We start from the raw sequence: 13,628 nt of genomic DNA, 5'->3' as shown, positions 1-13,628 counted from the left end.
TAAGATGCTCACTGTGCTCTTTGATGTGACATTTAAATTCCATTCTGCACCAGAACAAATAAGTGTATCCAAATCCACATCAGATAGTGTCTTTACTGTTATGAAGTTTATTCTGGTTATACTGCGCACCTCTACCCCAGGCCATTGTTTATATATGCCAGCACAGAGCTATTACACATCCTCGCACCTCTCTGTCTGTAACGTACCCTCTGCATTACTAACACGACAGCCGTGCAGTTGGCTCTGAGCTGTATATCCAGTTAATTAGCCCCTCTACTGGGTATGGGATTACCTTCAGCTGTAAAGATGAGAAAATTCACGCTAACCTTGCCCCTGGCATATATGAGCAAGACTTGAAATCATTTCTTTGTAAATACTTGTGACTTAGTTTCCCTATGCTTTTCCCATCAGACAGTTCAGTAACATTCATTGTACTTTTGGCTATGTGTACTGTGGTAAAACTCAAAAAAATTCTAACAGTTATGAATCTACCTTTTTCCCCTTTTGTTTATATGTTATTGCCATTTTTTTTAAATGCATGTCATGTTGCTCTGTGCTTAGAGTTGTTTGTTTTGGTTTGTGTTTTGTTTGTTTTTTTTACTTAAAAACAGAACTGTATAAAGTTAGCCCATCTAACTAAAGACTTAAGTCGCCTGCGCAAGCTTAAGTGTTTACTACAGCAATTACAATGTTGCCAAGATGCTGACTAAGTTCATTTTGATTCTTTGGCTAACCTTGTTTTCCATACAACCCACAGACCAACGGTATAAAACATGGATATCGCTTCTGGGTCACAAAAATGAAGCTAGTTCAGCCTAACAATTTTCATTCTGTCTGAAGGCCACCAGATGGCAATAGCTATGGTTGCAAAAAGACTTCTGGCATTATGGAAGTCTTTCAGAAAACAGTTTTCTGCAAACACTAGTCATGAGTTCATGGGTTAGTGAATCTTTCGTGGTCACATTGAATAAAAACGTTAATAAATCTGTCTCGCACTATGCTTCAAATTGAATAGTTTTATCCGCATTGGCTAATAAGTTGTCTGCCAAAACCTATTAGCCAATCAGCATGCAGATTTACAGTCAGAGCCCCCTCTTCGTTATCAGCTCCACCCTTTTGCAACCGAGATTTTGATACAGAATTGTTTGAGGCTTCAAAACATGACTTTAGAAACCAATGGGTCATGTTACAGTTGCTATATCCATCTTTTATACTCAGTATAAAGTCAGTTTTATTTATATAGCACCAAATCACAACAAGTTGCTGCAAGGCACCTTATATTGTAAGGTAAAGACCCTACCTATATTAATACAGAGAAAACCCCAACAATCAGACAACCCCCCATGAGCAAGCACTTGGTGACAGTAGGAAGGAAAAATTCCCTTTTAACAGGAAGAAATCTCTGGCAGAACCAGGCTGAGGGAGGGGCAGCCATCTGCTGTGGCAAGTAGGGGGCGAGGGGAGGGAGATGAGACAAAAGACACACTGTGGAAATGCAGAGTGGTGTATAAACACAAAGAGAGGGAAAAAAGGTGAATTCATACTATTCATTTAGTTTTTCATTCATACTGCTACACTGTTTTGTTTCATATGCAAAAGCTGCGGTCATTGAAATCCATCTCTGGGTTTGACCTGCCAAACGAAACTCAAGTACACTCCATCTCCATGTCTCATTGTAACCTCTCTGTGCTGTGCGACTGTTGAGTGGCAGGGAATATTCACCTGTGGATCAATCAGATTAAAGTCTGACTCATTTTATGAGGGTGGTAACCTTAGCACACCATCTCATCATTCTAAATCCATAGCACTGCATTATAGGCAGACTACCTCCACACTTTGAGCCAACCTTCCACTGGAGAAAGGTCAGAAGCAGCCTGACATGTCTGAGAGATAGCTTACAAGTTGAGAGTAGACTAATACCACAGAGTTCATTGTGATTCAAGCCCAGTCCAGCATTCACGCAGTCACAGCCTCAGTCTCTGCTTGCTTATGAAGCAAAAACTAATTCATCCAATTGTTTTTTTCACCTACTCAGGTCACTTGGTCACTCCCCCGCTTACCCCCATCGCTTCAACCTTCACTGACTCACTAACTCATCCACCTTGCTCTCCTGCATACTTTCCACTACTTTCTGCACCACCACCAGATGGCTTTTATAGTTCTCCCGCTGAGAAAAAAAAGAGGGCTGTTAGAATCTTTATTCCTATAAATGCAGAGCCATTATTTTGTTTTAATGTGCACGTCTGCACATCATACACTCCCGCTTGCCTCAAACCCATAGCGTCAGGGGAAGGGCAATAATGTCAGACAAATTGTGTAAGTAAATGGGCGCTAGGTCGTCCTAGAGATGAGCACATTGCCTCTCTGCATGCCAATATGACAGTGAGGTAGCATCTCACTGAAAAGCTATTTATTGAAATGCAAAAAAGAGCAAAGGCTCCAAGCGAAGATGCTGACAGGACAAAAACCTGTCGCCATCCATCTCAGTTTGCCAAGTTTTCCCTCTACAAGTCAGCTCCTTGTCCTCTCTTGGTGAGGAGAGGTGTTCCTAGAAATATTGCAAGAACAGCTGGTGTGCCTGTGCGGTCACAAGCTTTTCAAGCTGGGGCTGAATGGGGAGGGTTCTGGGGTTTTGATGGACACCTTCGAGGTTGATAATAAAGGCTCATAATTGAAACTGAAGCTGAAACAAATTCAAAGTCATTCGTTCAATGTAATCCTAATATTCATGCTCATGTTTTTCCATTCTGATTAATCCGTGTCCTCTGACACTGAGGCCATCTTTCCATTAGCACAGTTGTTATTGTTTCTGCCAATCTTTTCTTCCGTGGTCATGTTGTGTTACGCAGAAAGTGCATGAAAAAAGTTGAAATCGTCAATGCCTGTGCATCTATTTGCACTTTCTGAGGTAGTGTGTATATATATCAATCACTTCACTAGTTTACGGTGAATATGATTTAATTCTGAGCTCCTGTTTTGTCTCATTGAGTTTTATATCTCATTCACTTTACTTTGTCTTCCCGCTCTTACTGTATTGTCAGAATAAATGTCTTTATCTCTACCTTATGACTCATTGTTAGAAAACTATATAAGCCTGTTTCTAGTACTGGGCTTAGCTATGCCTCTGTGGTCTCCAGGGCTGTATAGGCCCTCTAGCAGGGCTGGGCTCTGCTGCTGCTCAACCCTTGGGCTAGCCCCTAGTCCAGCTTGCTCTTCTGTGATCAATTCTCCTCTGTAACAGGTGCCCTTTCTCTCTACCTCCATCTTCACAACCAGCCAGGAAAAGGCCAAGTTGTTCATCCTGACAATGAAAGAAAAACCTAATTGACTCTTCCTCTCCTCTTCCTCATCCGTCCAGCTTGTCTACAATGAGCCTTGAGGCTCTTTTTAGCCTGAAGCCATCCTTCCGTCAAGAGACATTATTCTCCTTTGGTCCCAGCTTAAGAGGCAAGGTGTCTTCTAGGAAGGTAAAACTAGGGTGACAGTTGGAGAGAAAGCAGCTTTGATCTCGACCGCCTTCACGTTGCAGAACCAAGATGACAGGCAAGGGAGTCTTAGGAGCACTTTATTCCTCCAGAGGTGCTGGAGAGAAAACACTCAGGCTTGTAAAAATGCCTGCAAATCTTTTACTGAAGCCCAAACAATACCTAAGCTGGGCCCTTGCAAGTCCTCTATAGTGTCTTCTAGAGACTAAGGGAGCCTCTTTTCTCCCTGGCGTTGCGCCCTATGTTAGAGGCTCCATATGGAGGTGGTATTTTATCATTCTCTTACCTGCCCCCATTAAATATCTATTTTTATCTTAGTAGGCTCCTGTGATCTTCTACAGTCCACAAAACACCTACGGTGATGCACCCCCTTGTATAATAAGTATTACTTCAGGATAAGCCCTGGGTTAGGTGTGGTTGTTATAACATATAAAAATGCTACAAAAATTGATTGATGGTATAATTGTAGCAACCTTCCATATGGCACTTTTTTTTTGAGAAATTTGATTATGCTCATAAAAAATCTGCAAGGAAACAACATAGTGTGTTATATCCATGTGCAGCGTAAGAAAAAATGACCGCTTTATAGCTTCTGCACCTGCCTTATATTTTTCATATATATAGCGTCACACCAACACTTTGAGTAAAGTCACAACATAATCAGTAAGCTATGATATTGCACTGGTTACTACTGCCATGTCCTCACAATCTGTTTGTCAGTAATGTACACAAAATATGTGATCTCTACATGAGCTGTGGATTATGTCCCTTCTTAGTGGCCACATCACAAGACAGAAATATCTAATAAACGAGTAAACAGTGGCTGCTTGTTTGGAATCACATGCCACAAGCAAGAAAATTCCTCAGAATTCAAAATGAGATTTCTGTTGATCTCCTTTCATATATGAAGTATGCTAAATGTCATTTTTAGAAGACTAAATATTATTTCAGGATAAAATGTATTACTGTTACGCAAGACCAAATTCATAAATGCTGCAAAGTTTAAATACGCTAAAAGTATCTAGATTGTTACTGTGCTTCCAGTTCTTTATGTGCCAATATGACAACAAAAAAAGATCTACTCTGTAGATAACATGATTTCATATGTGCCCACAGTGCACATAATATTCATTTCATGTTTACTGGTAACGCAACACTTTGTGTTGGCATCAGCAAGCGTGGAAGGATAATAAATACAGACAAGGAACCCTGATGAGAGTTTGGCATTTAGGTCTGTTATTATCATTGTCTGTCTCTATCAAATCAAATCAGCTTAATGTTAGGCACACATTACACTTCCAACAGTGTTGAGTACAAAGTTGGCTTGAAATTTATAATTGATTTTTCTAACAGACAACATTTTAAGTGTGTATTCTGATTAGTGCTACACATTAACAGCATTGAGAAAATGCCAAGTGTATCAGTTAAGTTTGTCCTCTGTCTGCAGGCTCCAGGTAATGTGACAGTGCAGCCCAGAGCACTCCATCCTTACCCTTGCACAGAGGGAGTAGGGAAAAAGGGGAAAGAGAGGATAGGTAAACAGAGCCATTAGAGACAAATCTATTTCTGAAGAAAACAAAATCACATCATCAAACAAGAGAAAAAGAAAAATATGATCCTGCAGCCCTTTGGGCCCCAGCGTTGCAATGATAGCCGACTATGGCATTTGTCTTTATCAGCCTGCCTAGAGGGAGGAAAAGCATGGTGGGGAAGGTATGAGAATAAAAAGCGAATGAGAGACCATGGAAACAAAGAGCACTGCACCTTCTTTACTCGCCACAAAAAGCTAGACACGTTTGTTACCTTTTTTTTGCAATCACGACACGTGAACAGCTCTTGTACGATTAGTTCTTTCATACATGTGTTTGTTCCTGGTATGAAGTGGCTTTCAGATGGTCATTCTTTAAATATAGCAGAGCGAAGGGCTCAGTGGACAGCGGTCCACAGCATCATCACTCATGGCTAGCCTGGGGAGGCTTACACAGCTTCATCATAATGACAAGATTGACTTTCCAGATTTTATCCTTTCTCTGACATTTCGTTCTTTATTCTGCTCTGCAGTTGCAGCACCAAGGAGTCTTTATAATGCTTTTTGTATTGAGAGACACTCTTGAAATGGATATAAACAGCTAAACAGGCCATGGCAACCTTAACATTACAGTATAATCTTAACATACGTTTTTGTATGCAATTCTGCTCTCTTAATTTAGAATGATATCAAAGCGTGAATCTTTTTTAAAAAAAATTTTGAAGTCGAGCAGAAATAACAAAGCAGGCTGTAAGTGAAGCGGTGCACCGTGTTAGATGCTAACATCAGCATGCTAATATGTTCACAGTGAAGGTGAATAGTCATTTTGCAGGGGTTTTTTTGTCTGTAAACCAAAATGTTGTACAAACTGAGAATTTGATGTGAGCGTGGCATTCACAAAAGAGTTAAAGGATGAATATGTGTACAGACTTAAAGAAATCCCTCCAGTTATTGTAAAACGTTAACTGGCCTCTTTCCTGAAGTCATTAGGAGTCATTTTTGTACAATAAATGCCACACCACTCCATCTAATAATATAGTAAGCCAGCAAACTGACCAAATAATGTTGCCATATCAAATGAATCTATTTTTTAATATCAAGTACACTTGTTTTACAGGATAATGTTTTTTTTGTTTTGTTTTGTTTTGTTTTGTTTTGGTGTTTACTTTTTTAATGGATTTCCTTCGGAGATTAAATGCCAGTATTAGCCTTCCATCTTGGCTGGTTTATATTTTAGCTTGCCTGTCTTCATTTCTGATGCCAAGTCTTTACACATGCTTCACTGTTGCATTTGTCCAATGCCAGTCATTTTTTCAGCATTTGTTTTCTTTCTTTCTTTCTTTTTTTTTTTTTTAGCCCCGAGTGGGCATTCTCTGAAGGAGGCTTGTTTGTGCTACAGCCAGGCTCGCAGCTATTTAGTGGCTCTGCTGTTTCCTTCTCCCTCTGTTCAGTTTGAATACCCCAGGGAAATTTGGCTGTGTCTGATATCTTTTTGTTGTCCCGTTGACCAGTTTTTTATTTGTCCTCATCAGTTTCTAGTTAGCCAGGATACTGTCACCAATTTTGATGGATAATTTCTGAAAAGTGATGTGAAGTGAAAGCATTTTATGGTTACAAACCTGTATTTAACGTATGGGCATATGTATAGCAAAAAAACCCAAAACAAACATGAACTAAATTTTGGCAACTACAATTGAGAATCTTCTGGCTTGTTGTACATCTCAAAACTCAGAACTAGTCATTGACTGGGTACATCAGGAAGTTATAGAGTATTGAAATCATCAAAACTTGTCACATCTGACCAATGTGTAGCAGAAGGTAGGGAGTGGGATAGTTAGTGCCAGCAACCTCTGAAAGCGGTGCCAGTGCTGTTTGAAACGACAACACAGTCTTGTGTGACTGGTAAACTATCTGCCATCTGGGCTCAATTGAAAGGCTCAAGTGTCTTAATTGGACAGTAGTAAAGAAGCTCTTACTGTTCACATCAAGCAAATTTTCCCAGTAATATCTATTTTCTCTGACAGTCCCAGTGTTTCTGAAAGTCAAACCTAATGTGGAGTCAGTGTGACAGTGTTGATGATGATGGCACTAATCATCATCTGTGTCATCATGTTTTGCTTTAGTACTTCTGCAGGCTTGGTAATTCAGATTCTTTATGGCAAGGAACTCTAACAGCAAAATTGTCAAATAGCACGATAATAGTGATGGATACAGCAGTGACAGTTGCACTCTTATTTTAGCACTGCAAGAGTGAATAATGAGGCTCTTTCTCCCTCTGCCCTTTCTGCTTCAGGTCAGAACATTGCGTTCCCTCCGGTGGCTCTGTGGGTAACTGTTGGCCTGGCTGTATGTCTGCTGGTGCTGCTCATTGCCCTGGCTGCTGTCTGCCGCAGGAAGATCAAGGAGAGCTGCGAGGAGGCCAAGAGAGAAGGTGGGGGAAATGGAGAGATGGCTGTGCACATGCAACACCAGTGTATATTCTCACATTTCATGGGTGATGACCTCTTCAAATTCTGTGTTGAGTCCTCAAGGTTGGATAAAAGAAGGTTTTAAGGCTGCCTTGCTTTTATTAGGAAATATGAAATATTAATCTTAGAGCAGTGGCAGCTTTTATCCCCCACAAAAAATAAAATAAAGTCATGATATTATGTCATCTATTTTGATATTTTAGTTTTTGGACTATGTTTGCCTACTACATACATAATCCAAGGGCTTACTGAATAATGGATGTTAACCAGTGGTGCTCTCAAGCATTTTCAAGCCTTCTCAGGGCCTTCATTAAAATGTTGGATGATTCATTAAACTCTTCACATATTGGCCCGGTGGATGATCCAGTACTCCAATGTGTCGCCTAGATCACGTGGGAGGCACAATGAGAGTGAGAGAGATAGAGGAGAAAGCAGAGATGAGATGTTAACTGCTCAAGGAACTGTGAGAATCCAGAGGGAGTTCTGGTTAATGCATATAGGCAGGATCTCGGATGGTGGGACACATATCTTCAGCTGAGAGGAACATCATTACTAGGCTCTGGTAATTAGCGTTGCGGAATAGCCAAGGATCGCCGCAAGTGCACAGAGAAAAAGTTTTGAAATGAGATAGATAGTGCAAAGCCACCAGCTCTGCTGTAATGAGATCTGCTCAGAGTGGAGGAGACATTTAAATAAAGGTCAGCCAGTGTCTGCACCAAGGCCCAGAGGTTTAAAAATAAATATGGAAGTGACACAGACTCAGAGTAAATAGCTCCATGGAACATATGAAATGAAATGAAATGGAAAGAGAAAAATATAATGCAGTTCCTCCCACGGGCAAAGGCCTCCTAGGGGTTGTGGGACCCCTTTCTTCAGTGGGCTGGAAGATGATCTGTTTGTCTCGCCTGCAGCCCTACCACTGAAGGCAGGATTGATTGTGTGGTCATCCACTGCCCACCTTATTAAAATGTATTTTTCCGAGCACCGATCTGAAAAATGGGAATGCTGACTTATTCACATATCATGCAAAGTTTTATACTCCTGATAAAGTGATACTCTGTGAATACAGATGTTGAGTGGCTTAAAATAGGATTGGTACGCATATATCCAGAGCTGTGGGGAGAATAGGAAGCAGGGATATGCAACTTAATTGTGGTTGTCTTATCTTTTAATGGTATTCCCGGATATGGTCAGATTGAAGTTGACACTCCTTTTCACTGTGTCTGGGTATCGAGGGTGGAAGGGTCAGTAAAAGTGGAGAAGTGAGCAAGTCATTTTTCTTCCCTGTCATAATGTATGTGGGGCACTAGAATATGTATCATAACAGAGCTGAGCTGCTTGTGGTATTGCAGCTGGAAGTGAAAGCTCCCTTCCAGAGGCAGAGTTGCCTCAACGCCAGCACGGCTCGGCCCTCTCCCGTATTGTATTTTTCATTCATACTTCTCTTTGGCCTCCTTACATAATTACTATGACTATGTGTCTGAGATATGCTAGCAGGGGCCACTGATCCATTTCTCTAAAGCATAATTTACATTCACATAAGCGTGTGATTTAATCAAGCCTACACTTGGGATCATCTGTAAGGGACACGGGACAGAGCTCCCCCGTGTGAGAGATGAAAGTCAGAAGGGAGTCAGTGTTTTCCCTGTGGGGCTGTAGCACAGTGGTGCACATGTTTTACTGGGGTTAACGGTTGGGCACAAAAAACAGGAATACCCCATGCCAAAAAGCTTTCAAGCTTTTGAAATAACAAAATTATTTTGTTCCAGGTGTATGTAAAAAGCACATTAAAACAGGCGTTCGTTAAATCTCTTACCAAAATACTAGCAAAATGGTTATTTTTTTTAAATGGGCAAAATAGCTTGATTTTTGTCATCCGGCACTCATTTTCAAAGGGAGATTTAAAACCCTACCAGCACAAAACGCAGCTGCCATTAAGTCTTGTGTGTTTTAATATGCACAAAGGGTTTATAAGAATAAGCCTCTGCTGCTTCTAGGGTCCAAGAATGAATTAATTAAGCCACTAATGAGTGTATTTCTAGTACTATAGGGTTCTAACTGTGGCCTTTCTCTTTTGCTTACATGTGAATCATTCATGATGGCACAGCAGTATTTAAAGAAATTCAGAAGCACAGGGACAGATGGCAGGTTGAAGAGGAACATTAACATTCTACTAGCTTCAATGAACAGCAATCTCTGTCCCCTGACTCTTTCTACTTTTATGTGTTTTCGGACAGCTTTTGCACTTAAGCCATAGCCGCCCTCTTTGTTACCCCCACGCATTTGGAATACTGCCAGTAGGGGTATAAAATTGTAACATTCAGTGTCCAAGGGAGACAGTTTTCACCCCTTCTCTGTGGTTGGCCTCGTCTTCACCCTTACGTTAAGGTGGCTTTTAAACGGACCTTACTCTCGTATCAAAGTCTTGTCCCTCAAGGTATTTCGACTGCTTCCATTTTTTAGGACTGGTCAAACTTGGAGGTGCTGAATAAAGACATGAATTTAAACAGGCTCATGTGGTAACATTATGGATTATATTGCTTTTTTAGTTTAAAGTTGCTAAAAATATGTCTGCTGAGGGCACTAAACCCTTCCCAAAATCTTCAACTCAGCTTTAAGCCCAAACCTGGTCCGATTAACGAAAATATGTGATAATATATGGCACATGTGTCAATGAGTGTAATACGTTTCCAAATACATCATAACACAGTGGAGGATAAACTAAGGAATATGGTGTGGGAAGACTTAGATACAGGCTGTTTGAATCTGGAAACTCAACACGTTCTGCTGCTGTAATAATACGGATTTTGCTTAATTTCCCTAGAGGATTATAGTCCCTGCTGTCAGAGTCCGGGGAAGTCAGGCAAATGCGCTGGAATATAAACATCTGAATTGTGTTTCCTTGACATTTAGTTTTGTTCAACCAGCAGTTTAATCTCATGTATCACACGCTAAAGAGTGGATCTTGAGTCTGATTGCAGTGAGAATGGTGTCACAGAATTCATATCTGGTGCTCGGATGCTCTGTCCCAGGCTATTTTTAGCCTGTGTGTGTGTGTGTGTGTGTGTGTGTGTGTGTGTGTGTGTGTGTGTGTGTGTGTGTGTGTGTGTGTGTGTGTGTGTGTGTGTGTGTACACACGTATGCCACATGTGTATAAAGTGTGACAGTCATCACCGGGCTCCCTAACTCCATTGACAGTGGTTTTCAGAGAGCCCACAGCTAAAGCCTAATGTGATTACTGTCTTTGTGAGAGAGCTGGATAGGAGGTTAAGGGGTAGATATGACTCTTTGTGTGTGTGTCTGTGTGCGCGCTTGCGTGTGATGTAGTGGGGGTACTATTGTTTGGAACGTCATCGTCATATAGCTCTGTCATCACAGCGTGTCCTTTGAGCTGGGAAGGATCAGCTCACCACAGGCTTATGATGAAGTGACTACATTGTGCGCCTGCCTTTGTACTGTTGCTTCCACTGATAATGGCTCCTCTGTCTTCCCACAGCTGAAGAAGCCAAGGTGCTGGAAGAAGAAGAGGAGTCAAAGACAGGTCAGCCAAATACACACCTGGTCAAGTTTCAGCTTTTCAAATGGTCAGAGAAGAGATGTGGTTGAAAATAGCTTTTTTTTAAAGCTTGACATCTTTTAGCTTGTATCAAAATGTTTAAATATGTTTAAATACTTTATATGTAATCATGCATACATGCATGCAAACACTGTCAGTACCAGGCAAGGTAGCAAAAAAAAGAAAGAATTAGTTCCGTATTAATTGGATTAGTCAACCCAGCCAAGCTGGTAAACAAGGCAATCAATTCTTTACAAATGCAACACTTTGGATATGTGGTTTGATCTAGAAGCGTATGTTTTCCTGACATATGGGTTTTCTTTACTTACAGTGCAGGGCTTTCAAGTTGCAAAAATATTAAATAATGCAAAAATCCCCCACAGTTTAGTCTAGCTTCTTTAACACGAAGTGCAGGTGTCAGGTTTGTAGGGACTCAACAGCACAAGTAACTGAATGTTAAGTTTGTTTACTGAAGTGTGAGTGAGCGCTGATGAAGCATGAGTGCGTGTGAGAAACAAGACCAGCTCCAAGCATCAAATCCATTCAAAAAGCAACCCGGTGGCATAACTCTTCCACTGTGTGTGTGTGTGTGTGTACGTCTGTGTGTGTAAGTGTTTGAGGCAGGGAGAGGGAGACGGGCACACTAATTTAGCGATGCCAACAAGCTGTTTTACATTATACATACCCCCCAAAGCTACAGCTATAAAAGTAAAATTTATCTTGTCTGTAAATTTAATGGTAACAAGTTCCACAAGTTTCAAGTTTCTCAAAATGCCAACAATAGTGCTGCCGTGTCCTGCATTTAAATTATCCTTTTTATCAAGGCAAATTGATTTTGCAATTGAATCCTGGCTGAAATGTGTTGGGCATATTGTTGTCACTTGAAATAAGTTGCCTTGAATTTTATGATGTCTAGCAAAATAAATACACACTTCTAGCAGTCTCCACGCCACTATTTCTTTAAATGTATCCAATGGGCCAATAGCCTAAAGACGTTTACTTATTATTTAGAATTTTTCATGGAATAGGAGCTGGTCAGAGCTGTACCATCTACACACACACACTAGCAGTTGTTTTGGGTAGTACTAAGGCAGAGAAAGATGCATGCTAATATGATAATAACATGCTTGCAATTGAAATGCTAATCAGCTTGCAAGCAGATGTGTCAAAAGAATAAAAAACATAAACTTCTTGCAATTGTTTAAATAAGGTGCTCTGAGGTCTTCTTTTCCAGTAGAACATTGTCTTACACTACCATTTACCAAATAAAAACAGTTACTGTTTACCACTATAGAATCACACACACACCTTACTTTCACAAGTCTAGAGAAAACATGCATTTGTGTGTTTTACGACTTTACCGCATTGCGTCATAAAGTTAAAGATTACAAATGTAAAACAGCTGTATAGAAACTTGTTTAGCTGTTGGCTCATTTTCATTGGTAATTATTTCCTGTTGTCATCAGTCACCCAATACAGGCTCGTCAGTGTTGTTTCAAAGTGATTGCCAGTTTAGCTGATGATCTGACTGAAATGTGAGAGTTTTCAGTCAGAATATTTGCCCTCAAATCTTCACATAGATTGGCCTCAGCACTACTGCTGGTAGCTATGTTGTTGGAACTGAAGCCAGCAGTAGTCATGCATTTCTCTATTATTGTTTACAGTCCATCACAGGCGGCGCAGGCACTTCAGAGCACCCGTGTATTCTGAAACTCATGTCACATTCTTTAACTGCAAACACCTTTTACTGAAAATGTGAATAGTGTGTTCTTGCACAGCACTGATGCCAATATACTAAAAATGTCACAATGTAGCTGTGTGGATTGCAGTGTGGAAGTGGAGGACTCAAATGCAGAACAAGGCAGAATAGGAAGGACAAGCTTTATCAAGGTTTATCAAAATAGAAACATGACACAGAAAATCAAAACAAAACCAAAAACTGAAGAGCTGGGAGGTACCAGAAAACACGAGGGATAAACGGCAGGACATCGCACACTAATGCAGGAATTATTCTACAAGTTGGGTCGACACATACCACGAAGGCTGCGGTGTACCGATAAAAGGAGTTTCCAGATACTACATAAATTAGCACATAGATATCCAGCAGATGCCTAAATTAAGCTTACGGGTTACACAGAAGGGTTAAACAAATATACATTATCCAAATGTACTTATGCTAACATTTGCAGTCGGGGTAAGCGGTCACACGAAGCTAGCTATCAACTCAGTTGACTCGATAATTCAACGTAATCCTTTTATTGCTGAGTGCGTTCTCTATGTTACTGTTTATTTCTAGCATGACATCTGCACATTAGAGCTTTGAAACTTTAAATGGGATACATTTAAACATTAAAGATTACTAGCCCTAAGTAAGGAAATGTGGAAATCACTTTAATTTAAATACAGATCAAAATAAAATGAATTTCGAACCTGGATTCTTGGCATGTGTCCTGTTTTCTAGTAGGTACAACTCCAGCAGTTTAAAAGAGATTTAGCAGCAGATTAATATCAAGTAGAACAGAATTTATACATTTTCTAAATCTTCAAATTTTATAAACCATTCCTGATATTCACGAATGATACTCATGACG

At 40.4% G+C, this 13,628-nt stretch overlaps 1 protein-coding gene across 2 annotated transcripts in view; it reads left to right on the top strand.

Moving 5' to 3' along the window:
• The window catches only part of cd276 (CD276 molecule), a 65,439-nt gene that overhangs the window by 36,103 nt on the left and 15,708 nt on the right, over positions 1-13,628 (top strand). The window contains exons 5-6 of one of the 2 annotated variants that reach the window (XM_085154946.1): positions 7,307-7,444; positions 10,978-11,022. In XM_085154946.1, the coding sequence (XP_085011072.1) occupies positions 7,307-7,444; positions 10,978-11,022 (183 nt within the window). The remainder of the gene's footprint in view (positions 1-7,306; positions 7,445-10,977; positions 11,023-13,628) is intronic. The other variant, XM_085154954.1, reaches the window with a different exon arrangement.

The sequence above is a fragment of the Neolamprologus multifasciatus genome, chromosome 1 (genome assembly GCF_963576455.1).
Source record: "Neolamprologus multifasciatus chromosome 1, fNeoMul1.2, whole genome shotgun sequence".
Classification (NCBI taxonomy): Eukaryota; Metazoa; Chordata; class Actinopteri; order Cichliformes; family Cichlidae; genus Neolamprologus; species Neolamprologus multifasciatus.
Note: the sequence above shows the minus strand (reverse complement) of the source record. Positions and strands in the feature narration are given on the sequence as shown.